Below are 27,781 nucleotides of genomic sequence, written 5' to 3' on the forward strand. Positions count from 1 at the left end.
GGGGGATCCAGTACTGAAGTTCCATGAAATTAAAATGGAGATTAAAGGTGCAGTTATCTCTGTTTTGGAGATGTTGGTCACAAGTGTCAGAATCAGTAGCAAATGGTTTTGGTAAAGATTATAGTAAGGAGGGTCAGAACTCCAAAACATTACAAGTATAAATAAGATAATATCTCTTATTTTCTTGAAATCCATCCAATCGCTCTTAACTGAATTTCTTGTAAAATCTAAACTTCTTTCCATAGTATGTAAAGTCTTCATAATCAACCCTTCTATCTGTCAGACTGCATGTCACAACCACAATATGCTCCAACATCACTTGTTTATTTCCAACTCCCATGTGTGCCAAGCTTGTTCCCACCACACAGACCTTGCCCTTACTGGTCCCTTCATTCCTCTATCTAAAGTGCTCTTCTCCTAGATATTTTCATGGCTGATTTCTTCCTATAATTCACATCTTAATTTAAATATCACCTCCTTACAGAAGTCACTGATTTGATTGTCACTTTGTTTTATTTTCATCTTAGTCCACACATCCTTATTTAGAATAATATTTATTTACTGTATTATGGTGTGCTAGTTCTTTATTTTCTATATCTGACCATTTGAAGATAAACATCATGATATCTGGCAAAAAACTGTCTGTTCTCTTGACCTTTGTATTCATATATACCTGATATGGCTAGGCTTTGTGTTCCCACTCAAATCTCATCTTGAATTGTAATCTCCATAATCCTCATAATGCCCACATGTCAAGGGAGAGACCAGGTGGAGATAATTAAATCATGGGGGTGCTTTTTCTCATGTTATTCTCATGATAGTGAGTGAGTTCTCATGAGATCTGATGGTTTTATAAAGGGCTCTTCCCCTTCACTCGGCACTTCCTCCTGCTGCCTTGTGAAGAAGGTGCCTTGCTTCCCCTTCACCTTCTTCCATAATATCAGCAAGTTTCCTGAGGTCTCCCCAGCCATGCTGCACTTTAAGTCAATTAAGCCTCTTTCCTTTATAAATTACCCAGTCTCTGGCAGTTCTTTATAGCAGTATGGGAACGGACTAATACAATACTTGACATAGAGCTGACATTCAATAACTATTTGTTAAGGAGACTACCTGAATGAATGAACATCATACACTGAATTAATCATTTGGGCAAATATACAAGCAGAGACTAAGAAGAGTCTGGGAGCAGGTGAAGATAAAGGAAGGTATTCAACATCTGAAAGGATTGGCGGAAGTCATTCAGGACAGGATCATATCTAACAGACTGAATCTTTCATAGGTAGAAAATCACAGAAACAGACAATTCTGAAACCTAACGTCAAGAGCAAAACTTCAAGCATACTAGGACTATTGAATTATTTCCAGATAACATACATGAATCAGTTAATAACCAATTCCTTAGGTTAATCAATTTGAATATTGCATTAACTCTTTTATAAGATAGTAAGTTTTAGTTTTGTAGTTTACAGATATGAGCCAATCAAAATCCTGAAATATATAATCTGGAAATTTATCATTACAAATGTTAAATCCTGAAAATATGATTCTGCAAAAAAATTTTAAAATATGTTTTAAAGATATTTGTTTTTATTTTTAAAGAAATATTTATTTAAGAAATGCGTTAAAACCTACAGAACACGTTATAAGCTACTTTAAGCAATAAAACATAATAACACATTTTTTTGCAAGCATAAACACTAAGATGTACTAACAACAGTTGCACAGGTACAACAGTTATAAGAAGATGAACCATATTCATAAGGAAATAAGTTAAAAAGCAAAGTGTATAAATGCATGCCAATATGGTTGGGAATTGTGTGCACCCAAGTTTATAACTTTGGTGTTTGAAATACTACAACAGACAACATAAGTCTTTTGGCAAGATCGATAAAAAACTGTTATGAATCACCACCACATATGCAGTCACCTGAAGAGCTGAGATCTTGAGAAATTTTATCTTTCACAAATATAGTTGTACAAAGTGGACATTCTTTAATTTATTGAAAAAGTTTTATCATCTTTATGTACACACCCAATGCTTACACACAAAGCGAAAGATTTTAATGCACTTTGTGGAGTCAAATTAGCAAAAATACATACAACAAATTTGATCTGAACACTCTAAAAGTCTTTAAACAATTATTCCTCCTGTATTGGAAATGATGAATGAAAATTAAATATAAAGAATTGTAAAAATTAACGCTGACTATTTAAAATCGTGGGAAAGAAGCTAAAAAACAGGAAGAATATAATACTTTGCAATATATTTAATCAGTAGATGAAAGATCTCCACAAGGAAAACTACAAAACACTAATGAAAGAAACTGTAGATGACATGAATGGAAAACCATCCCATGCTCATGGATAGGAACAATCAATATTGTTAAAATGACTATATTAACCAAAGCAATCTACAAATTCAATGAAAATCCTATCAAAATATTAATGTCATTTTTCACAAAAATTTAAAAAAAAATCCTAAAATTCATATGGAACCAGAAAGGAGTCCAAATAGCCAAAGCATTCCTAAGCAAAAAGAATAAAGCTGAAGGCATCACATTACTGACTTCAAATTATACTACAAGGGTGTAGTAAGCAAAACAGCATGATACTGGTATAAAATCAGACACATACATCAGTTGAATGAATAGAGAACCTATAAATAAAGCCACATACCTACATCCAACTGATGTTTGACAAACTTGACAAAACACACACTAGGAAAAGTTTACTCTATTGAATAAATGATGCTAGGAAAATTGGAAAGCCACATGCGGAAGAATGAAACTGGATCTCTTTCTCTCACCATATACAAAAATTAACTCAAGATAAACTAAAAACTTAAATGTGAGACCTGAAATTATAACTATAAAAATACGAGAAGAATTCCCAGGAAAATTTTTCTGGACATTGGCCTAAGCAAAGAATTCATGACCAAGACCCAAAAGCAAATGCAACAAAAACAAAAAGTAGACAAATGGGACTTAATTAAACTAAAAAGTTTCTGTACATTAAAATAAAGAATCAACAGAGCAAATAGACAACCCGTTGAATGGGAGAAAATATTTTCAAACTATGCAACTAAAAAAGGACTAATAACCAGAATCTATAAGGAACTCAAACAACTCCACAAAACAAAAAAACAAGATATAAATAGCCCCATTAAAGAGTGGGCAAAAGAAATGAACATACGTTGTGTGAAAGAGGAGATACAAATGACCAACAAGCATATGAAAAAAAGTGCTCAACATCACTAATCATCAGAGAAATGCCAATTAAAACCACAATGAGATGCCATCTTGCAATAGTCAGAATGAGTATTATTAAAAAGGAAATATAAATGACAGATGTTGACAAGGATGTGGAGAAAAGGGAACACTTATACACTATTGGTGGTAATATAAATAGTACAATCTATCTGGAACACAGTATGGTGATTTCTCAAAGAACTACAAGTAGAACTACCATTTGATCCAGCAATCGCACTACTGCTTATATTCCCAAAGGAAAAAAAATCACTGTATCAAAAAGATACCCACATCCATGTGTTTATTACAACACTATTCACAATAGCAAAGATACGGAATCAAGCAGAATGTCCATGAGTGGATGACTGGACAAAGAAAGTGTGACTATATGTGTGTGTGTGTGTGTGTGTGTAATGGAATACTACCCAGTCATGAAAAAGAAGGAAGTTATGTCTTTTGTGTAACATGGATGGAACTGGAAACATTATCTTAAGTGAAACAACTCAGAAACAGAAAGTCAAATACTACATTTTCACACTAAGTAATGTGTATACTGACACACAGAGTAGAGTAATAGACACTGGAGACTTGGAAGGGTGAGAGGGAGTTGGTGGTGATAGGAAGGTGAGAAAGTACTTAATGGGTCTAATATACACCATTTGGGTGATGGTTACACTGAAAGCACAGACTTTGCCATTAGGCAATCTATCCATGTAACAAAATGACACTTGTACCCCCTAAATCTATAAAAATAAAATAAAAAGTCCTAATGCACCTTGAATTTTTGAACAAATGAATTATAGTACTAATTATAACTTACAAGGGGGAGTCAACTAACGAGCAAGTTAGTAAATAAATAGCATATATAATAGTGAACAGTAATGCAGAAAAGAGGGAGTGAGAAACCTGGGCATAGGGTAATTGAGTCATGATGTACAGCGGGTGCAGTTTTAGATAGAGGAATCCAGGAATGTCTCAGAGACAAAGTGACATATGAGCAAAGACTGAAAATGTAGTGAAAATTGAGGTCATGAGGATCTGACTTTTCTGTTAGGAAGAACAAGTCTGGAAATCTGTAATTGTAAGTAAATTTAGAGAAAATATTGGTTAATATCCACTTGTGACCTCACACATGGGTTTCAGTATGTGTGGGTTTCATTCTTTTGTACTGAGTTCTAATACAATAATAAGAATTGACACTGGGAATATGGAGGGAAAAATTACATCTGTTTTCATCTCATTTGGCTTTTCACATTGTATTGCATACTTCATGTATTTGAATATTGGTTTTTCAGCTTTAGCCCAAAAGACCTCTTTGGAAACGACATAGTACATTTCTGTGGAATATATTTCCTGCATTCACAAAAATATACAATAAAAAAGTAACTCAAAAATAAAAAAAAAAAGTGACATATGAAAAAGGCCATTACATAAACTCACTGGAGAATTGGTCAGAATGGACTTGAGAGATGTTAAAAAAGAAATAAAAAAAGCACAAATGAGACTGGCTCAGAAATAGCCTGACAGAGCCCATTAATATCACTTGAAATTCATAGTTATAAAATAACAATACCAAGAAATGACAAAAAATAAAATTACAAAACAAATAACGGTTTTCTTGCTCTTTCTGATGTAAAGAGTTGGTTAGGCCGGGCGCGGTGGCTCAAGCCTGTAATCCCAGCACTTTGGGAGGCCGAGGTGGGCGGATCACAAGGTCAGGAGATCGAGACCACAGTGAAACCCCGTCTCTACTAAAAATACAAAAAAAAAAAATTAGCCGGGCGCGGTGGCGGGCGCCTGTAGTCCCAGCTACTCAGGAGGCTGAGGCAGGAGAATGGCGGGAACCCGGGAGGCGGAGCTTGCAGTGAGCCGAGATCGCGCCACTGCACTCCAGCCTGGGCCACAGCGTGAGACTCCGTCTCAAAAAAAAAAAAAAAAAAAAAAAAAAAAAAAAAAAAAAAAGAGTTGGTTAATGGCTGATAACAGTTCCAATGAGAATAAGCAGTATAATGCTATAGACAAACTCTATATCTGCATAGAGTTATAAGCACATACGTGTAAAGAAAGAAACTTATATTCACACCACAGTGTTGTAGTATCTGAAGTTTTAAAAATGCAAGTGGGCCGGATGCAGTGGCTCATGCCTGTAATCCCAGCATTTTGGGAGGCTGAGGAGGGCAGATCACCTGAGGTCTGGAGTTCAAGATTAGCCTAGCCAACATGGTGAAACCTCGTCTCCACTAAAAATACAAAAATTAGCCAGGTGTGGTAGTGCACACCTATAATCCCAGATACTCGGGAGACTGAGGTGGGAGAATCACTTGAACCCGGGAGGCAGAGGTTGCAGTGAGCTGAGATCATGCCACTGCACTCCAGCCTGGGCGACAGAGTGAGACTCCATCAAAAAAAAAAAAAAAAAAAAAAAAAAAAAAAAAAAAAAAAAAAAAAAAGGCAAGTGCAAGCAAATAAAGAGATGTCAATTGAAATTTATGTCTTCACTGGAAATTCTGAACATACTCTAAACCTCTTGATACAATTTACAAATTTCTCTTTTTAAAGCATGTATCCTAAGTAAGTTGTAAATATTTGGTTGCTCAATTCTCAGAAAAGGCAGGAAATTTTATCAACAACCAAAATATAAAGCTACCAGAAGAGTCATCTAAGCAGATCATCCTTCAACATAAAGATTGGAAAAAGGCGTCCAAATAGCTCACTGTACTTTTTAATTGTTTTCATCATGCCATTCTCTAGTTACCAAGGGTATAGTATAATAGTAGGTTTGGAGGTGTGGAAAATAGGACCAGAGAGATATTGCATAGCTAAATTTTGGCCAGGTTGCATTAAAATCATCCCAATATTCAGCACATAGTCATATCTTTTAGTTTTCTTTTCCATAGTATATCCAATAAATAACTGAAACATCTGGTTTCATGATCTACCAAAATTAAGTCATTTCTTTCCCCTATTTATTTCAGTTTGAAACAGTACTTCAGTTGAAATCTTTGTATTGTCTTTGAGATCTAAAAATGATTGCCACTTCCTTGTTACGTAAGAGCAGTTCTTGTGGTAAACCGGCCTTAAGTTTAATTTTCTAGTTTAATTTTGTACCTTTCCATCCTACCCTAAACACATACACACACACACACACACACACAGAGATACACATACACACACATATATGAATTGGCAACCTATATTGTTAGGCAATCAACTACACTTTATGAAAAATACTATAACAAAGGGTATTTCTTTTTCTTGTCATAATCTGTTACCATGATAATGAGATAATTTCTTATACATTTAAAATAATATTGCCAGTATTTGAGTACTCCACAGTGGTATTAGGAATATGAAACAGACACAGAAACAGGATAATTCTTTTGGAATTTTCTCTGCAGAAGAGTTAAAATCACCTTTTAAGGATTTGGGTGATTTGATGAAAATATTAGTAATTTTTACTGAAAATATTTGCTTACCTTGTTCCCTTCAGGTTTTTCTCAAATAGAAGTAACTAGATATGGTGTGTGGTTTTTTTTTTTTTTTTTTTTTTTTTTTTTGAGATGGAGTTTTGCTCTTGTTGCCCAGGCTGGAGTGCAATAGTGTGATCTCAACTCACGGCAACATCCACCTCCCTGGTTCAAGCAATTTTCCTGCCTCAGCCTCCCGAGTAGCTGGGATTGCAGGCATGCACCACCACACCCGGCTACTTGTGTATTTTTAGTGAAGACAGGGTTTCTCTATATTGGACAGGCTGGCATCGAACTCCTGACCTCAGGTGATCTGCCCACCTCGGCCTCCCAAAATGCTGGGATTACAGGCATAAGTCACTGCGCCTGGCTAATATGTTTTTTAATTAGAAATAACTTTCAGTTGTTTTGTTTTTTTCAGAAATAAAAATAAGATTAGTGGAGGATATTTGGCTGCTAGAATGAACTGGAGTTGTAGAATGCCTATTGGAATGTTAGTGTTTTAAAACTATTCTTTCATCTGTCTTCTTCTTCTTCTTCTTCTTCTTCCTCTTCTTCTTCTTCTTCTTCTTCTTCTTCTTCTTCTTCTTCTTCTTCTTCTTCTTCTTCTTCTTCTTCTTCTTCTTCTTCTGCAGTTACCATTTGGGAATAAAAAGAAAGTTTCAAAATAGGAGTTTACAATTTTATTACTATGTACGATTTCATTTGAGACATTTACAAACTATTTTTTAAGCCCTGAAAATCAGTATATTTTTCAGAAACCCTTTGCTAACTCATAATAAACTTGCAGTGTTTCTTCAGGGGCAAACTTCAGCTCAGCCCTGCTGCAGAGATGAAGTACTTTATGCAAACCCCTTTGCATATACTTGCTAAGTTTTCAAAATATTTGAGAAACCAGAAGCATGGAAGTTACAAGCAAACGTTTTTTCATTTTTTGCAATGGAGTCTTGCTCTGTTGCCCAGGCTGGAGTGCAGTGGCAAGATCTCAGCTCACTGCAACCTCTGCTTCCCAGGTTCAAGCGATTCTTCTTCCTCAGCCTCCTGAGTAGCTGGGACTACAGGGGCGCAGCACTACGCCTGGCTAATTTTTGTATTTTTAGTAGACACAGGGTTTCACCATATTGGCCAGGCTGGTTTTGAACTCCTGAACTTGTAATCTACCCGCCTTGGCCTCCCAAAGTGCTGGGATTACAGGTGTGAGCCACCACACCTGGCCACAATCCAACATTTTAGTAGCTCTAATACTTGTAGTTAGACATTTGGCTCTTAAAATATTTAGGTGAAAATATAAATTTCGTGGTCAGGAGAATGCATTATTTTAAAATTGTATACAATTTAACTACTTTCTCTTTTTCTCTCTCTCTGGTAAAAAGGTTAACCTCTGCTAGTGATGACCAAACCTGGTAAAGATTGCAAAGTGGGAAAAATTGGTTTATAGGATCCTTATCTCTTTTAATTATAATTCCACTCTGTTCTTCTTTAGTAGTTCAGCATTTTTTCCTTAGGCATTAGTATTCTTTTTTTTTTTTTTTTTTTTTTGAGATGGAGTCTCGCTCTGTGGCCCAGGCTGGAGTGCAGTGGCATGATCTCCGCTCACTGCAACCTGCGGTTCCCGGGTTTGAGCGATTCTTCTGCCTCAGCCTCCTGAGTAGCTGGGATTACAGGACTGCGCCACCACACCCGGCTAATTTTTGTATTTTTAGTAGAGATGGGTTTTCACCATGTTGGCCAGGCTGGTCTTGAACTCTGGACCTCAGGAGATCCGCCTGGCTTGGCAGGCATTAAGTATTCTGACCTCAGTTTTCTCCCCCTCTTCATTTTTTCTTGAGCAAATTTCCACACCTTTTCATTCTCTCTGATCTTCTTTCTCTGCACTCTCCATTATTTTGCTTTTTCCATTTGCTAGAATGCTTATCTCAAATAATTTTGTCAATATATCTGCTTACGATGTTTTAAAATGCCATCCTGAATAGCATATTAATTATACCATTATTACATACAATGAAATAAATACTATGCATTAATAAGCTGGAGTTTTAGCATACTTAACCATTGAAAAGATTGTGATTACCCTGTTCCTTAAATTAATTAAAAATGTAATTTTATTTTTTGAAATAATACAGAATTTATACGCATGCTTAAATTAAAATTATTTCTTTTCAAATGTTCTGATTGTTTCATTTTAGGTACGTTAATTTTCAGGCTTGAATTTTTAGATTAGTTGGTTGTTCCCAGGCTTGGCCGCTGTCCTAAATTAGCTTGGCTTGCTACTGACCCAATGCTAAGCAGTTTACACATATTTGAACCTTGCAACAATCCTGTGAAGTAAGATTGTCAGCTTCAGGTTACAGATGCAGAAACTGCAGTTCAGAAAACTTAATTAACTTTCCAAATTTTCACACCTAATAAGTGGCAGTACTGTAATAAGATTCAACCTGAGACTTCATGGCTCATGATTTTAAGCTTTTCATATGCTTAATGAATCAACAGGCTCTTGGTGCCTTTAAAGGCTAATAGTTTATCCTTAGGTACTGACTTGCATTTGACACTATTTACACTCAGCTCTCCGGCTGGTTCCAATACAATCTTCTAGTTCCACTAGCCTTGCTTGCTCTACCTGTACACTGAATGCTCTCCAAACCAGACCCGCTGCATTTGCTGGATTGTGTTTACACTTATGCTCTCCCTTCAGCCTGAAATGGAGCTTACAGTAACAATCTATTGTACACAATTACTTTCAAAAGAAAAAATGGTACACTGATGGGTCAAGAAAAAGTGGTTTAATCTGGAGATACCGGGGTCTAACTTTGCCTCATACAATCTTGTAATCAGTTCTCTGTTTTTAAGTTCTAAACTTCATACTTCCTTCTGAACCTTCAGAGAAACCCAGCACCTCCAAAACTTGAGACATTCCAGGTTCCTAATACTTGTAGTTAGCTCTAATACTTGTAGTTAGACATTTGGCTCTTAAAATATTTAGGTGAAAATATAAATTTCCTAAGGAGAATCCATTTTCTCCTCCACAAGTTCCTCCTCCCACTTTTAAGTCATATTCCACAGATTCATCTTCTTTCTGTTCTTTCATCTGGTTTCTTCTCTTCTCCTGTTCTCTTTATTCTTGTAGGTTTTTTTTTTTTTTTTTTTTACCATGACCACCACCCTCTTTGATTCTCTTTCAGTGGAGTTTCTTTAAGGAGAAGAATGAATGTGGCTATTCAATTTGTCATATTTTATTGGAATTCTAAGATCTTTTTTAAAAAGTAGAAGATACTCAGCCTGGAATTAAAATCGTGGACTTTGGAGTCAGATTCCCCTCCTTGTTCAAGTCATGGCACAGAGATAAAATGATCATATTTGCACAGTATGCTGGAGTGAGTGACAGGACTAGAGTTGGTTTTCCCCTAGCCCTACACCTTGAGGTGTCAGTAAATTGTATCACAGCACATCTGTAATTCAAAGCATCTAGGCTTTGAAGTATTCAGCATCCATAAAGTTTGAATCATGACTGTTTCACTTGCTAGCTGCGTGGCCTTGGGCAAGTTGATCTATCTCTATACTAGCTCCATTTGTAAACAGGTGATTATGGTTCCCACTTCTTGGTACTCTTATGAGAATTACAGGAGCTAACATTTGTTTGAAGTGCCCAGCACAATGTGAACACATACTAGGTGCAATACCTAAATCTCTCGTTCTGGAGAGGACCAAGAGGTTAAATGGCTTTGTAACTTTCTCTGGATTTAAATGGTGACTGTGTCTTTGGCCATCAGACATTACTTGATTTGAGACCTTTGGAAGGACTAAAGTAGACTGCAGATGTCAGGGAAAAGTCTAGTGCCTTGCCTCTCAGTGAAAAGGGAGGTGGTTATTTAAAGAAATATTCTCTGTTTTGCATTAGACTTACCTCTGTTCTGTTTAGCGTGTATCTCCACATTATTCTTTTCCTGCAGAATCATTTGTTTACAGCTTCTCAAATTATGATCCTTCCCAAGGTCAGGGGCATGTCACTATTTCTCACCTCAGATTTGGAAATACATATCTTTACATTTAAAACTGCAAATACTGTCACACCAAGACAGAATGGTGTTTGGCATAATATTAAGGCAAAAGATAGCATCTGAATCTCGGTAAAGCAGGAATAATAGTGGAGCTTGAAGAATGTTAAACCTAGATGGTAATATATACCATCTTTCTTTTTACATTTTCCCAGTTTCCTCTTTTGATTCATCTTTACTTATTTCCTATTTTGTTTTTTGTTTGTTTGTTTGTTTTATTTTCTCATTAGAAAACAAGCCACAGAAACTCCAAGCAGGCAAATTAGAAGGGAGGCAATGCAACAAGTCCTATCTGCTCTCTGTCTGGATCCCATGCGGAGTCTGGTCAGCAGGTGAATCCGCATCCCAGTGGGATTACCTTCCCTGTGGCCTGTCAATCACCCCAAGAAGCGCTTCCCAATTTGTTTGGCACAACCTCCTTCCACTCCTCCCACCCTCTCAGTGGTCGGGAAATCCCGGAGCAATCTCTACCCTGGAGCCGCTTGTGTTTTCAGTAACCAGGGACTGAGTTGATTTTTTAAAATAAATAAATAAATAACAATCAGGAGCCTTGCCGCAACTCACCGGGTTGCTGGTTTCTTGCAGGTCAGAGGCGATGCCACCTCCAACAGCGACCTTCCAAAGATTAAACTAGCCATGTACAACTTGATGGACTGAAAATTGAGAGTTGGGCCGTTGGCCTCCTCCTAAGAGTACTTGTGTGTTGAAATCAGGAGGACGTTCTGGAGTTTGAGCGCGATTTTTCTGGGGGCTGGAAGTTCGTGCAGAGGTTTGGATTTCATGCAGCGGCGCAACTAACCTGCTGCAACTGCGCTGTGACACCCCTGTCCCGGGGCCCCCACTTTAGCCTGTTGCTTCTCTGGTCGCTCCAGGTCGGTTTTTCCCGGCGACTCTAGTGTGGCTTCCAAACTTCTGGGCTCCGGGCTCACTTCGGAATTTGCCCCCGCCTCCTATTCGCTTCTCTCAGGCCCCAGGAAGTTGCAAGAGTCCCATTTGTCGCACACTCGGGGACCGCGGGTGGCCGGCGGAGATGAAACCCTCTTGGCTGCAATGTCGTAAAGTCACCGGCGCCGGGGGGCTCGGAGGGACCTTGCCTGGGTCCTCTCCGGCCCGGGGAGCCGGTGCGGCCCTCAGGGCTTTAGTGGCCCCGGGCCCGCGGGGCGGTCTCGGAGGTCGGGGCTGCAGGGCGCTGTCCTCCGGCAGTGGCAGCGAGTACAAGACCCACTTCACAGCCTCGGTGACCGACCCCGAGAGGTTCTGGGGCAAAGCTGCAGAGCAGATCAGCTGGTACAAGCCCTGGACCAAAACGCTGGAGAACAAACACTCGCCCTCTACCAGTTGGTGAGTGACTTCTGTGCCAACCCGATCCCCCATCCCTGGTAACTTTTTGGGCCCCAGGACCTCCCTGGGACCTGGAATCTGGCATTCTGTCACGAAAGAAAATTGAAACTGGAGATGTGTTCAGATCCCTCAATTCGTGTTTCATTTCAATTTCATAGTCAGTTCTCTTGCCTTCTGCTCTTGAGAGACCCTGTTACCTATTGTGAACCCAGTGTCCCATAAACGGGGATTTACCTGACTGGCAAGGCTCTGCTTGCCACTGGGAATATTAAGAGGACTAAAACAAGGTCCTGCCTCCAGGGACCGCACAGTCTAGTAGGGGAGCTACTATGTAAACAAAGCAAGTGGTGCAATAAACTAGGGAATTATAACTAAGTATCCTCATACTGTGGGGAGGGAGGGTTGAGAAAAGACTTCAATAAAATCACACCCCAGAAGGGTTTGGAAGGATGGGTATGTCTTCTCAAAGTTGACAAGACCCTAATTATCAAAGTTCTAAGGTGAACAACAGCTTGAAATGTGACTGAGACAGTGACTGCAAATGATTGTGGTGGCTGGAGAAGTGGGAGGGGAAGTGGCGAGTCTGGGGGCTAGGTTGGGAAGGGATTTATGTACTGTGCTAAGTAGCTTGGACCAGATCCATAGGCCTGTTGTGTATATGAAGCTGCAGTATGGGGTACCCAGAAAGAATACAGATAGATATAGGCCAGGTGATGTTAGAAGTCATGGTATTTTGTAAAGTCTTCTACCTGGAGTTGGAATTATAAGAAGTTATAAGCATTATTTTTTGTGTTACAACAAACAGAGACACATTGTAGAATAAATATTAAGCTTGCTCAGATACTGAGGGTGAGGCACAGTCAGTGATTATCTCAGAGTGTGGCTCCTTATGTGCCTGCCCGCTGGGGGTGTGATTGCTCTCATCTGCCAGCCATTAGAGAGGATGTCTCCTGTAAAAGTTTGGAAAAGGCCGGGCGCGGTGGCTCAAGCCTGTAATCCCAGCACTTTGGGAGGCCGAGACGGGCGGATCACGAGGTCAGGAGATCGAGACCATCCTGGCGAACACTGTGAAACCCCGTCTCTACTAAAAAATACAAAAAACTAGCCAGGCGAGGTGGCGGGCGCCTGTAGTCCCAGCTACTTGGGAGGCTGAGGCAGGAGAATGGCATAAACCCGGGAGGCGGAGCTTGCAGTGAGCTGAGATCCGGCCACTGCACTCCAGCCCAGGCGACACAGCGAGACTCCATCTCAAAAAAAAAAAAAAAAAAAGTTTGGAAAACACTGCTCAGCAATGAGGTGAGGGGAATGACATGGTCAGGTTTGCAGTGGACGAATGGCTCTGTGGTTAGAGCAAGAAATCTGGAATGGAGTTGGCAAGAGCCTGTTCTGTGTCTCCACCATGCCCAGTCCTCTCATAAGTGTGTGGAGATGACGCGGTGTCCCCTTTAGAATCTGAGCACCTTGCCCATTCCTATCAATTATTTTTTTCAATAGTATTTGATTGGTCCTCTTTTCTGTGCCAGACAGTGAACAAGGCACTGGGTGTTCAACAATGAGTGAAACCTGGTCCTTGATTTCTAGAAGTCATAAAGATTGAAAGCATGGACTCTGAGGCCAGACTACCTGGATTTGAGTTCAGCTTCTCACAGTTACTGACTGTGTGTTCACTGTCAAGTGACTTAATCTCTGTTTCACTTTCCCGAAATGCAAATATGGAAATAAGTGGAGGCTTAACTTAGTAAGGGATGAAGACTATGTCTTTATACACTAGGCCCTATAAATGTTAGAGGAAGAACAGCTTTCTTTGTATTCTCAGACCATAATTATCTTAGGAGCAGGAAACTCTCCTAGTGTTCCTCAGATGAAAACACAGAGATTATTGCATCACTGTTTCTCAAAGTTCTATGTACAAATATCTGTCATAAAACATGGTGCTATAAATGATTTTATGTGGCCATCTCCATTAGAAAACTAATGTGCGTAGCATTCAGTTAAGAAAACACAGGTATATTCTAAATGAAAAAACAGTGAGGGCCGGACCTAAGACAGTGGCAATAGGAATGGAGGAGAAAGGACAGATTGTAGTGATCTGAGAGTGCAATCGGGGATCAGCAAAGGCCCAGGAGAGAGCCTTGGAAGTGAGTGTCAACGTACCCAGCAAGTAGAGCTTAAGACTGGGAGATTTCCTTTCCAATAACTTGCTTTCTCTTTGTAATATCTAGTTGCTTGTCTACATTTTCTAAAATTTGTATGTATAAGAAGTCTTTAATGAGAAATTTTGTGAAAGGGTCACTATATTTTTATAGATCAACATTTGATAACGCTGTGTCTGAATTCTTTATCTTTTCAGTCTTGAACTCATGCCCAGAAAATCAAAGTGAAGAAGTGATAAAACTTTGACTCTATGTATTTCAGCAGTGCGATTCAATCTTACAAGAATTCTGGTTGGGCAAGCAGGGTTGGGAGGGAAGTAGACGTAGAAGACCAATCTTAAATTTCAGTTAGTCAGTAGTTTCAATTTAAATCTATGACTGCGTTGGATACCTAAGTGAAGATAGTCTTGATTGGTTAGCAATTTTCCACAAAGCCAAACTCAAGGGCAGACTGAATTTACTTTTGTTTCATTTTGTTTGGCTTTATATCCCCAAGATCTAAGGCAGAGCTGGCATATAAATTTTTAAAGTGAGAGTCAACTAACTGGATACATAGCTTTGATGATTTTTTGTTGCTATAAAACAAAACACCTCTTTGGGAGGTGATAAGTGGGTTTAGGCACAATTTGGCGTGAAGGAGCTTTACTTACTTTCTTTGAAGCTGAGATCTGGAGAAGGGAGATATTGACAGCCAAGTGCTTCAGCAAAACAAGGCGAGATTGCTATAGCTAATTGTTCTGTCCTCTGTGGAGCTGGCATATGTGTAGTCACAGTCTCTGATGCCCTTTGGCTTCCCAGAGGCAAGAGAGATTCTTCATTATAAGCTTGTCTGTTTGTTGTTCATAAGAGTAAACTCCCCTCAGAACCCTCAGGCTTATCAAAAGTCTCAGCACATAAATAGTACTGAATATTAGTTTTTGCAGTGACATAAGCTATGCAATATTTTATGCATGCAGTAATATAGACAGGGAGTAGAAATCTTTAAGGGTGATATATGGAAGGGAACTTCCATTGTAGTGAATGACTCTATTAAATGCATTTCCAGTCCTGTAATTTCTGAGACCTTCAAAAAACAAATTCAAATTACGGGTAGGTGCTTTAGGGATTTATACATAATTGCTTCTCCTCACAGTTTGGTGGTTACTCCATATTGTTAAAACCTGGCTCTTTGGGCAATAAAGTCTCTATTAGAGAGACTTCAGTGGAGAACTGCAATCATAGTAATTTCTTTAATCCTGGAACAACAAAGTGGATGTTTCTGGTTATTTTCTCCTGATAGACATCCTGCTGCCTATCCTGAAATTGAAATCCAGTTGCCACTCTCTGAAGGATTAGTCAATTCAGTTTTCTATTATGTATTGTGGTTGACTCTCTGGGCCATCAATTTATCTCTTTCTATGGAAGCATTGCAATCCAATTTTAGTTTACTTTTATCTAAACAACATTCAATGATAGGATTCTCATATACCATTTTTTTAGAAATCAATATATATTAACAGTGACTATAAACCAAAAAGGAAAAGACTAACTAAATGCAGATTATTAGAAAATAACTTAAGCTTGGCTAACATTTCTGTAGTCAAAATAGTGTGGGTTTCTCAACATGCAGGATCTCAATTCCTTGGTAGCTTAGATTAAGGTTGTTTAATCCTGCCAAGTCTTAAAATGGCTTATAAGAATTAAAGGACATTAATCATTCACCCACTGCATGTACAGTACAGAGAAAATGATGAAAGAGATAGTGAAGGAACTCAACACACAGCAGCATGAAAGACATGCATTAAATTATTACAAAAGAAATGAATTTTAAATTTTAGATGCAGGGGTACATGTGCATGTTTGTTATATGGACATGTTGTGTGATGTTAAGGTTTGGGCTTCCATTGAACTCATCACCCAGATAGTGAACACGGTACCGGGTAGGTTTTCGACCCTGGCCTCATCTCTCCCTCCCCGCCTTTTGAATCCCCAGTGTCTATTGTTCCCATCTTTATATCTGTATGTCTCCAGTGTTTAGCTCCCACTTATAAGCGAGAACATGCGTATCTGGTTTTCAACATGATGAACACAATTTAGAATTGCAATTGATGCTAGGTAATACAATCTTTCTTAAGGGATATGATATTGTCTTCTTTAGAAGGATCATGAGATGGGTCTAGAGGAAATGATGTTTAAATTGAGATCAAAATGAGTAGGAGTTAGACATGTGAGAAGTGGGGAGGAACATTCCAGGGAAAGAAAATAGCATATGCAAAGGCCATGAGGTAGACATGTTTAGTAAGTTCCAGAAACTTAAAAAGATTTACATGGTTGGGGCTTAAGAAATGACAGAAAATTATCTTGAGATGGAAGGAGAGAGCCATATTGTGAATGGTCTTTTGAGTTATGTTAAGGATTTTAAAATTTTTTTCCTGGCACATAACACCTGTCACATAATACATGACCAAAATGTAAATTTCTTATTCTTCCTTCTTCACCGGGTCAATACAGGCTTGAGTTCAACTGTAGCTTTGCCGCTTAAGCTGAGAAAGCTTCAATACCTTTATTTGCAAAATTAGAATCATGACGGTATCTATTTCTAAGGATTAAATTGGGTGAGGGAAGCTTGTAAAGTGCCTAGGACTGTCCCTGCCACATAAAACTAGATATGATTATCTTTGGAATATGAAAGAAATATTCCCAGGAGCTGATGTGGTCCAATAAGTTTTGAGGGGAACTGGTAGCATTTAGAATGAATCTTAAAGTAGGACTTAGGATAAAAGTCATTTATGTGCAGAGAACAAGATGACAAAAACATCGAGGTAAGAAAAGCCAAGTGTCCTTAGAGGATAGTTATAGTAAACCAGTTGGCTTTTAGTGGCTTGTCTGAGTTGCTGGCACTTACTTTCAGAAAATAGTTTATTTATTTATTTATTTATTTATTTATTTATTTATTTATTTGAGACGGAGTCTCGCTCTGTCGCCCAGGCTGGAGTGCAGTGGCCGGATCTCAGCTCACTGCAAGCTCCGCCTCCCGGGTTTACGCCATTCTCCTGCCTCAGCCTCCCGAGTAGCTGGGACTATAGGCGCCCGCCACCTCGCCCGGCTAGTTTTTTGTATTTTTTTTTTAGTAGAGACGGGGTTTCACGGTGTTCGCCAGGATGGTCTCGATGTCCTGACCTCGTGATCCGCCCGTCTCGGCCTCCCAAAGTGCTGGGATTACAGGCTTGAGCCACCACGCCCGGCCCAGAAAATAGTTTTGGCCTCCTTTTAGAAGGCTTGGAGTAGCAAGCTAAGGCATTTGCATTTACTTCTTAGGCTGCAGGTCACAACATGCCTTAAAGCCCGCAGATAGGCTTTGTTTGACCTAGAAGTTTTGTTTAATTCCTTAGCATTTAAAAATTGGAATATTTTATCTAAAAATTTAAATTTCTTGTAACAAAATCAGCTTTTGGCATTTTATTTTTTTTTTGAGACGAGGTCTCACTCTGTCACCCAGGCTGGAGTGCAATGGTGTGATCTCTGCTCACTGCAACCTCCATCTCCCCGGTTCAACCGTTTCTTCTGCCTCAGCCTCCCGAGTAACTGGGATTACAGATGTGCGCCACCACACCCAACTGATTTTTGTATTTTTTTTTTTTTTTTTTTTTTTTTGGTAGACATGGGGTTTCACGATGTTGGCCAGGCTAGTCTCGAACTTCTGACCTTGTGATCTGCCCACCTCGGCCTCCCAAAGTGCTGGGATTACAGGCGTGAGCCACCGTGTCTGGCCCTTGATCTTCTCTTTAAAGAAGAAAAAATGGGTCAGGCACGGTGGTTCATGCCTGTAATCCCAGCACTTTGGCAGGCTGAGACTGGCAGATAACGAAGTCAGGAGATCCAGACCATCCTGGCCAACATGGTGAAACCCCGTCTCTACTAAAAATACAAAAATTAGCTGCGTGTGGTGGTACATGCCGGTAATCCTACCTACTTCGGAGGCTGAGGCAGGAGAATCGCTTGATACAGGGAGTCAGAGCTGAGATTGTGCCACTGCATTCCAGCCTGGTGACAGAGTGAGACTCTGTCTCAAAAAAACAAACAACAACAATAACAACAAACCAGAATATCTGTCAGCAATGGGTCAGTATTCCTGCACAGCAACTCTGCTGGAACTGAGCAGCTGCTGACCCTTTAAATGGTACATGTGCTTGTTTGTTATTCACTGTCCTCACCCCTATTGCATTACACTTTGCATGTCCCAGCCATTAACTTTTCCATTGTGAGCATTTTTGTTTGCAGTGCCTAGTAAGGCAGTAATGATCCATGGAAACATTTTGTTAAGAAGGTGATAGGATGAAAGTATTATCAGAAGCCAAGTTTGACTTCAGATTTCAATATTTCTTGGTAGGTTGGGAAATGAGGGATATTGGGAAACACAGAGTAACGAGAACATGAAATAGTGTGACTAATGAACTAGGATAATAGCAGGAGGTATAGAAAGAGAGAAACGTCAGGAATAAAAATTAAATTACACATAGTGACTTTTTGGCAGTGGGATGCAGGCAAGTAAAGACATGGTAACTGTAAGAATCTCACTTAAGTGTCCAGATGAGGAACTGATGGGGCAATTAAAACTATGAGGCTGAAAACTGGGAGAGAGCTTGATGTAGAATTATAGATTTTAGTATAAATCTTAAAGAGGTGAGAGGTAGAAGCTTATGAAAGTTGAAGAGAAAGAGAGAAAGAAAGGGGAGAGAAGAGAAAAAGGACTGAACTTTGGGAAAAAGTGGGAGAAAAAAAAACTATGGAAATGGATGAGACATTCAAAGAAAGAGGAAAAGAAAGAGCAAGATATTTTAGTGTCATGCACTGTAAAGGAGAAAAAAGATAAAAATAGTGGTCAAGGACTCTAGAGATGCTTTGAGGCTACTGAGAATTGAAAAAAAAAATCTGCTGTGACTCAGAGATCCTTGATGACTTTCAATAATATGATATCAATGATGAGATGAGGACCAAAGCCAGAATAGCGCATTACAGAGTGAACTGGTATAGGCAAAAACATTCCATGAGGATATTCGACAGTGACAGGAAGATGAAACAGGATAATATATGGCGGTATGGTGGTATCTGGGTCAAGTAAAATACAGTTTCTTCTTCATTCCTTATTTCCTCTTCTCCCTTTAAGAAGAAATCTATGTTTAAATTCTGAAGTGAAGAAATTATGAAACAGGAATGAAAGGAATTTTGCTTGTTTTGAAGCCTACTGCTCAACAGGACTCCTTGTTTTTGCAAGTTGAACTTTGTGTGATTTCTTATGTTATTTTTTTGCTTTTGCTACTAGGAGCTACTGAAAGAAACAGGTTGCAAAATTCTCAAAATTGGTATAAAAAGTACTCAGTAGATCTGTTTGTTCTTTTTAAACACTAGAGTGATTCTAGTGAGCTAAATATCTCTACATTCGTTTGCAAGTCTGACAGGGAGGATAAGGAAGCAGTTGAAAAGGGAAAAGATAATTAGTATTTGTTGAGTCCTTTCTCTGAACTATCAGCTATATAGTAGAGTCATGTATGTCCATTTATTCCTTCCCCAGATGCTGCAAAGTTAGTATTATCATGCCCTTTCTACATATGAGGGAACTGAAACTCAAGGCCACACAGCTAGTTAGTAGTGGCTAGACCTGGGTTAGTAGTAATAGCTCCAGTGGCTAAGCTCAGAATCTTTTCCTCCAAATATCGAGGCAACTGTTCCAGAAGTCAGATTGCCAAGTCTTGGCAAACCTGAAATATATTTTTGGCTACTAAAATGAAGGAGACCAAAGAGCTGTGAATTAAATGCAAGAGGTAGTTTCTGAATATTTTCACTATAATCGATATTTTTGGGGACAAGTAAGAAGCCAGAATGGGATTTCAGGATTGGATGGTGGTAATGTGTCAATATTACTTTCCTGAAGTTGATGGTTATAGTATGGATCTCTAGAAGAATGTCCTTATTTGTAACAATTACATATTAAATTATTCTAGGGTTCTTGTGTATCATGTCAGTAAAGGTTTCAAAGGGGAAAAAAAGTGCTTAATGTTGTAACTGCAAATTTTCTGTGAGTTTGAGATTGCTTCAAAGGAAAATAAATGAAAATATAATGGGGATTTCATGTATCCAGAAAGCAATTTAATCCCCCTATTGAACTTCGGCTCTTTGGCAAACAAATGCTCAGCTACATTAAATTGTTTGGGAAATTCAGTATTTGTCAGATATTTTTAAAGTTACATTTAATGCTGGTTTGAAGGCGAAAGTGTTATATAAAGAGGAAGAATTTTCCTCCTTTTGACAAACTCTAAATTCAATGAATTTATTCATAGCATTGTACACAGTACAGGTATATTTAAAATTTAAAATCATCATTATTTTATAGATATAAAAATATTTTAAGAAGGTATCTGGTTGGCAAGAAAAATTGCCTGTTAGAAATAAGGCCTCTCAAAATAACCTCATCAAGAAAGACCAGTTTTAAAAGATGGGCCTTATTTCATATTCTGAAGGTCAGTAGCTTGGTACTGTCCCGTATCTAATTTTCTCAGCCTGTCATGCTGCTGAACCTTCAGGACAGAACAGAGTGAACTACAGGAATGCTGCAATTACATAAGCAAGGATGGATTGCCTGGCAGATGGCGCAATCAATGAACAATGGAAATTCAATCGGCTGTGACTGATCAACTACCAGGTGTTGGGGGAAAATCCAAAGTCTTATCACCTCCTGAAAGGTGGCTTACTTTTCTTTTGTCATGCCACATATAGTATTAGTTGAAAGGGGGAAAAAATACAGTGGTTGAATTTATTTGTGCTGCTGCTGCTGCTGCTTTTTTTTGAGTTTTTTTTTTTTAATTCTATTTTCATAAGCAACAAGCAGCAACTCTATGAGGGAGATCATTGCTTTCCATTGTGATGTGACATTTGTAAGAAAAATGTGTAGGAGGCTAATGAATCTTTGCAATTATATATATGAATGTAATAACCTCTCTAAATTACAGTTTCAAGTATATGTGAATGTGGAACTCAAATCCTTTATCTAAACTATTTGGATAGGGAACTTGTTACATTAAAGGTATTAATTATATTTGTTTTTGTCAGTGTTTAGCTGAATGAGGTAAGGAACAGTGCATAGAAAAGAGAGGTATTATTTTTATAATATCTTAGGAAAATTAAAGTTTGTGAATTTTGAGTTTGAAGGAGTCCAGTTGGAAATCTGAGGATAATAAAAAACAGAAACTCTTTCAAATATTAAATTAGACAGGGATGGAGTTTAATTACATGGCTTTAATAATTTAAAACATTAATTTAATTGCTTTAAGAGGGAGGAAAAGCAATTAAAGTCTGTAGGTCTTTGACTTATGACCTGACTCTGGACAATAGGAATACCTTCGCTTAAGGTGTTCATGGTAGAATAATAACACTTGCCAAGTATAATCTTTCAAGATGTCATTCCTAAGTGGATGCAGCAGTTAAGTAAAATAAATTTGGTAAGATGGAGAAGAAGGAGAAGGAGAAGAAGAGCAGGAGGAGGAGGAAGAAGGAAAGAGGAAGAGAAGAAGGAGGAAGAAAAAGAATGCTCAATTTCTACTGTAGATCTGGCCAGTATAGATATCTGTAGAAAAATTTAGTAAGAATAAAAAAAAAAAAAGTTGCTCGGTATTATTGACCATTTGCTAAATAACTTTAATCTAATGAGAGCATGGGAGCTTAGAAAAGTCCACTTTTACACTAATCTCACTTAGCTTTCTCTCCACACTCTTTTTCTTATTTTCATAGAATTCCATTGATTTTCAATTGAGAAGCAAATATTTTTCTATAATAAACCACAAATACCTAGACTGTGCCTTCCTCTAATTCTCCCTCCCAACTCTCCCTCCTGAAGTACAGATGAAGTTTGCCACTGTTATCAATGGAATTTGTTGGATATCCTAATTTTGGTGGTTAGAAGGAAAAAATGTTGAGAATCAGTTAGTGGAGAAAACTGATTTCTGGTAAAAAAAATCTTGCCTGTACTCTTTTAACAATATCTTGGTTCAAATAATTATAATACAGAAGAATTATAACATACATACTGTGATGCGTATTACTATTTTTTGTGTCATTTCTTTTCTCATCTATTCTCCTCTGCTAGTATGTAGGAAGATTGGTCTTCCCCACATAGACGTGATTGATTATGTGATTAGCTTTGGCCACTGCAGTAAGAGGAGCAAGGCTTTTCACTTAGTTAATTGCCAGAGCTTCAATTCTTAGTTCTTTCTCATCTGCCATGGCCATTGTGGAAGTACATGTAGAATAGAAGCTGTTTGGATTGCTGAGCAAAAACGTATAGATGACAATGTTTTGGGGAGTCTACCTGAACCTACAATGGAGTGGTATGAGTGAGAAATAAACATTTATTTTTGCAAGTTACTGACGTTTTGCAGTCGTTATCATATGGTATAATCCAGCCTGTCTTTACTGATTGAGGGGGAAGTAATAACTTTATATGACTGTTGGGATAATTTAGTCAGCTAAAGTACATAAATATTATCAGGTATATCATAAAATAGCTAACCTTTTTATTATCTGTTATCATAAAACAGCCGTTATCATGAAAACAGCTCTTAGCTAAGTTTTTATTGTCTCCATGGGTTTGGAAAGATAGTTTCTTAAGAAACTTGCCTAAACTTATAAAACTAGTAAATAGCAGAGCTAAGATTTCAACCCAGGCCGGCTGAATTTAGCATCTGTGCTCCTAAATATATTCTACTGCTTCTTAAAAATAGTCTCAATTGATTTTAGATTTTTAAAAATTTTTTAACTCTTCTACACTGAAACTGTTTAAAGTTTTTACTTTTCTTTTAAAATAGTGATATAAGAAGAGTTTTTAAAATTTGGTCTACATCTCTAAAACATTCCAGATATGGAATAAAAAATAGCTGTTCTTTGAAAAAATAAACTTTTAATGTTTTATGGTGTATGACAGTCCTAAAGGTGGGAGGAAGGGAGGTTTAAATGACTTTACAGCTTCTTTAGAAATGTTTCCTGGATGGTAGAAAGCAATATTAATCTCTTCCTTAAAACTACTCTGTTGGTTTTCTGGCTTAAGGAAAATCTATAATGACCACATTATTCATTGCTTATAGTATGCTTTAATGTTATTTTTGTAAGAACATGATCATAAATAGCCAATTGATTTATCTAATTACGAACACTTGAAAATTTATTCCTCCAACCTCTCAATAAAAATATAGGATTTCATTATATGTAAGTTGTTGGTTTTATTTACTTTTAAATGCCTTGATGTGTACTATTTCTTTTTATTTTTCTTTCATTCTTTTTTATCTTGATCCTAATTCCCTTGTGCATTTTCAAGCAGAAGATATGCAGGTGGGCAAACCTTGATTAATGGCATATGTTAAGTGCAGAGATACATTTCTTGGAAATTGCATTGCAACTGGCTCCCTTAGTTTTAATAAGAATATCCCATTTTTTAGGAATCCAGTGCAAGGACAATGAGTTGCAGTGTCTCTCACCTGTGTTATTCCATACACGTTGCCAAACTTCGGAAAACAAATGACCTAAAAATGTTAAATGCTTCCTTTGAGTGTTTATGGGATGAGTCAAAAATATGATAAGATATGTAGAGAGTCTGTAATAGAAAGAGAAGGAAACTAACGTGATTATTCTCTAGCTTGTTACTGAGTCATTCTTTTTAGTAACCTGTTGTATTATCGTCAATAATGATAATGGTGATAGTAATAACAAAACGATGACAATGGCAAAGACTATAGTACTGCTGTTCTAATACTAATTATGAAGAATTTGATTTGTGTCGGGCCCTATGCTAATCACTATATGTATATTATCTCTTTGAATTTTCCCAACAACTCTTATAATGCATTTTTATAACACTGTAAACAAATGCACAGGAAGATAAGTAGCTTGTCCGAAGTCATACAGTGGTGGACTTAGTTTTTTCAACTCAGTTGGGTCACACTGTAGAGCCTAATTTCAGTATAGATGGTAATTATGCTCTCTACCTTCTGTTTTGCATAGCAGAACCTAGAGAGTGAAAAAGCATGACAGCAATGTAGCATTCTTAAAAATGTTAATCAGGGATTTAACTTCCCTTTGCTTTACTTGTTCTCTATGTTTCTGTATGTCTTCCACTCTCCTCTTATCTTAGAGAAATGGAAGTCCTCACTGTTTTCCCAGAGCCAACTTGCACATGTCTTTTCAATTTCATCGCCTTTCAATGTCTCTAAGGATTGTATCTTAACATTTTTAGTGGTTCTTTCCTAAAAAGCACTTCAATCTTGTTTTTTTTTAAGCAAATTCGGCAAAAGTGCTCAATACTCATCGCCATTTTGTCACTTCACATGTACTGTGTAAGCTCACACTCTTGATACTTCTGCCAGTAATTTGATACATCACCACTGGGTAATAGGAGAGCAGGGTTCAGGTGTAAATTACATTTGTGATCTTCACAGTAGAATGCACAGAGCCATCTGTATATCAGTTGAACTGATATTAAAACTTTACCATACACAGATTTACCTTCTTAATCCATCTCCTAAATCTGAGTTTTTATATAAATTGCAGGTGGATACTACCTGAGTCATGTATCCAATCAGAACCCCAAATAATCCACAAATCCTCTATCAAGGAACCAAAGAGTTTGAAGTTTTGTCATCTAAGCTTTGGGTCTAAGCTTTATTTTCAGGCAGTTGGCTGTTTAAAGTTTTTACTTTTCTTTTTAAATAGTGATATAAGAAGAGTTTTTAAAATTTGGGTCTACATCTCTAAAACATTCTAGATATGGAATAAAAAATAGCTCTTCTTTGAAAAAATAAACTTGTAATGTTTTATTGTGTTTGACAGTCCTAAAGGTGGGAGGACTCTCCTTAGCTCTCCTTAGCTCATTTGCCTCTCCTTAGCTCATTCATTGATCTTTAAGCTATAGTAGAGGATATTTTATAATCCACGGGTTTCCATTTATCAAGACAAATAGGGAAAGTAGAGACATACTTCACCTATGTGGGGGATTGGTTCCAGAACACCACCCACTCCCTGCAGATACCACAATCTGCAGATGCTCAAATCCCTTATATAAAATAGTGTAATATTTGCATATAACCTACGCACATGCTCCTATATACTTTAAAGCATCTTTAGATTACTTGCAATACCTAAAGCAATGTAAGTGCTATGTAAATAACTGGTGTACTGCATTTTTAAAATTTGTATTTTTTAATTATTATATTGTTACTTAAAATTAATTTTTCCCAAATATTTTTGATTCATGGTTGGTTGAACCTGTGCATGTGGAACCTGTGGATATGGAGGGGTGACTCTACCTATATGAGAATGAACTGGAAAGGTTGCCTCTTACGCACATATGAGATTCCAAGGATTTCAGATTAAGAATTGGGTTGATATTATGTTATCAGATTGTCATCTTTTAGTAAATATGTTAAGAAAACTAAAGTCACAGAATGAAAAAGTGATAGCAATCATATAAAAATTTTCGAATTAGAATGCATTTATGTTATTATCATAAATTATGACAAAATTTTAATATATTAGAGTAAAAGCCTATCTTGATCTGTTAAAAGCTTGAATTTTAGAAAAATATAAAACTGATTTTATTATTTTTATTATTATTTACAAATATTGAGTCTTGACTTCTCAAGATCTACATATGTCTAGCATAAGCATCTTTTTACGTCGCTCAAATATTTCAAGAGCTGTCTGAAAATGTAATTTGTAATTACAGGCTTAGTAGACCTAATTTGATGAAATTTTCTCTTACCTTGGTTTACTTAACTTATAAAAATATTAATTTTCAAATTTATCTTTATTTAAAAAACTTTAATAAGGAGGGTTTTTAAAAAATTAAATAACTAGTTATTTCAAAGACAATATTTGATGGAAGTAGTATAGTACCACTCTTAGATCAAAATCTTTTAAATTTTAAAAGATGATTTTACTTTAAGTGTGTATTCCTGTGTATGTGTGTGTTTGTGTGTGTTAAAGTGTTACAGGGTACAAAACATATTGGTGCATAATGACAGCATCACCTCTTACCATAGTTATTTAACTTCTTAAAAGCATGAGTTCTTAAGAATTTAAGGAAAGTTAAGTAACTTGCTAATGCTCACTTGCCATGCAGAGATAACAGATCTAGGATGAGAAAACAGACTAACTATGCTTGAGAGTGTATCAGCTTCTCGTTGTGTCATGTTTCCTCCCCAGTTAATCCTATTTTACCCTCATAATACCAGTGTTACAAATTTAAGAACAAGCCGTGTATACATACATATATACATACACACATATGTTTGTTAGCCTTTTATATTTATAAAAGTAGGTTTTCTTTTGTTTTTAGCTCTGGAGTTTATTCATTTGTTAATGCATTTGTTTCTTCTTTATTTTGTTCATTCATCCAATATTTATTGAATGACCTCTCTGGACCAGGCACTATTCCAGGAGCTAGATGAGATTACAGATAGAGTTTTTACTCTGAAAAACAATGCTATACATCAAGCGAGGAAAAAGGGCATTTTGCTTACAGTAAAATAGCATTCATTTTCCTGTTCAATAAAAGAAGAGTAATAACAAGTGATATGGATTATCTAGTTATTATTTTCTGAAAATAAGAGTAATAAAATCCATTTTATTTTACAATCAGTTCTACTCTGAATTGCCTTTGATTGTTGAGGTGTGAAAAACTAGAGCACACAGTGTTCCATTTTGGTGAACAGTGGCCATTTTCTAACTAATGAATCCTTTAATAGATTAAAAAAACACAACTAATTTTAATTTTATCCCTTTGTGCGGCCTCTCATTTTTTGTTAGAGGTGATAACAAGTAGGAAGGCAAGGGAAAGACAAATCAGAAAAGTGAGAATAAAGGGAGATAATGGGTTTCCTTAGCACCAGCTAGATAATGAACTCTTAGATAATTGAGCAGGCGGCACTGTATTCAAGTTTCAAATTATCAAAATGTTAATGGAAAACGTTTCATCTAGGAATGTGGTTACAGATAGTGGGGTAATTGACAAAGATAAAATAAAGATGTACTTCGTAACATTGTTCTCAGATTATTTTGAGGATGAGGCTAGAAAAAAAGGATAAAAATTTTATGTTTTACTTAGCATTAAAGTTATGTCCAATGGTGTCTAGTTAGTGTAGTTGGATTTATTTTTGTGGCTATGTCTATGTTATGTTTGTGTCTGTGTGTTTAAGATTTTTTTTGGGGTGCAAGGTATAGGTTGGATGCTAGATGGAGATGTAGTGTGATTTAATTATCAAGGGAGAGGTTTTATAAATGCAAGGCCTAGGATTGAGACTTACATTTAAATTACTTTCATTGGCATTTATTTATTCAGAAATAATTCTGAGTCAGATGTGGTGGCTCACGGCTGTAATCCCAGCACTTTGTGAGGCCGAGGTAAGCGGATCATTTGAGGTCAGGAGTTCGAAACCGTACTGACCAACATGGTGAAACCCCATCTCTACTCCAAAAAAGTTAGCCAGGCATGGTGGCTC

The 27,781-nt window shown here is 37.3% G+C and overlaps 1 protein-coding gene across 1 annotated transcript in view; it reads left to right on the forward strand.

Moving 5' to 3' along the window:
• The first annotated feature begins 11,699 nt into the window (after positions 1-11,699).
• The window catches only part of ACSS3 (acyl-CoA synthetase short chain family member 3), a 182,755-nt gene continuing 166,673 nt past the window's right edge, over positions 11,700-27,781 (forward strand). The window contains exon 1 of the mRNA XM_005571636.5: positions 11,700-12,108. Coding sequence (XP_005571693.1) covers positions 11,798-12,108 — 311 coding nt within the window. The 5' untranslated portion in view covers positions 11,700-11,797. The remainder of the gene's footprint in view (positions 12,109-27,781) is intronic.

The sequence above is a fragment of the Macaca fascicularis genome, chromosome 11 (assembly GCF_037993035.2).
Source record: "Macaca fascicularis isolate 582-1 chromosome 11, T2T-MFA8v1.1".
NCBI lineage: Eukaryota > Metazoa > Chordata > Mammalia > Primates > Cercopithecidae > Macaca > Macaca fascicularis.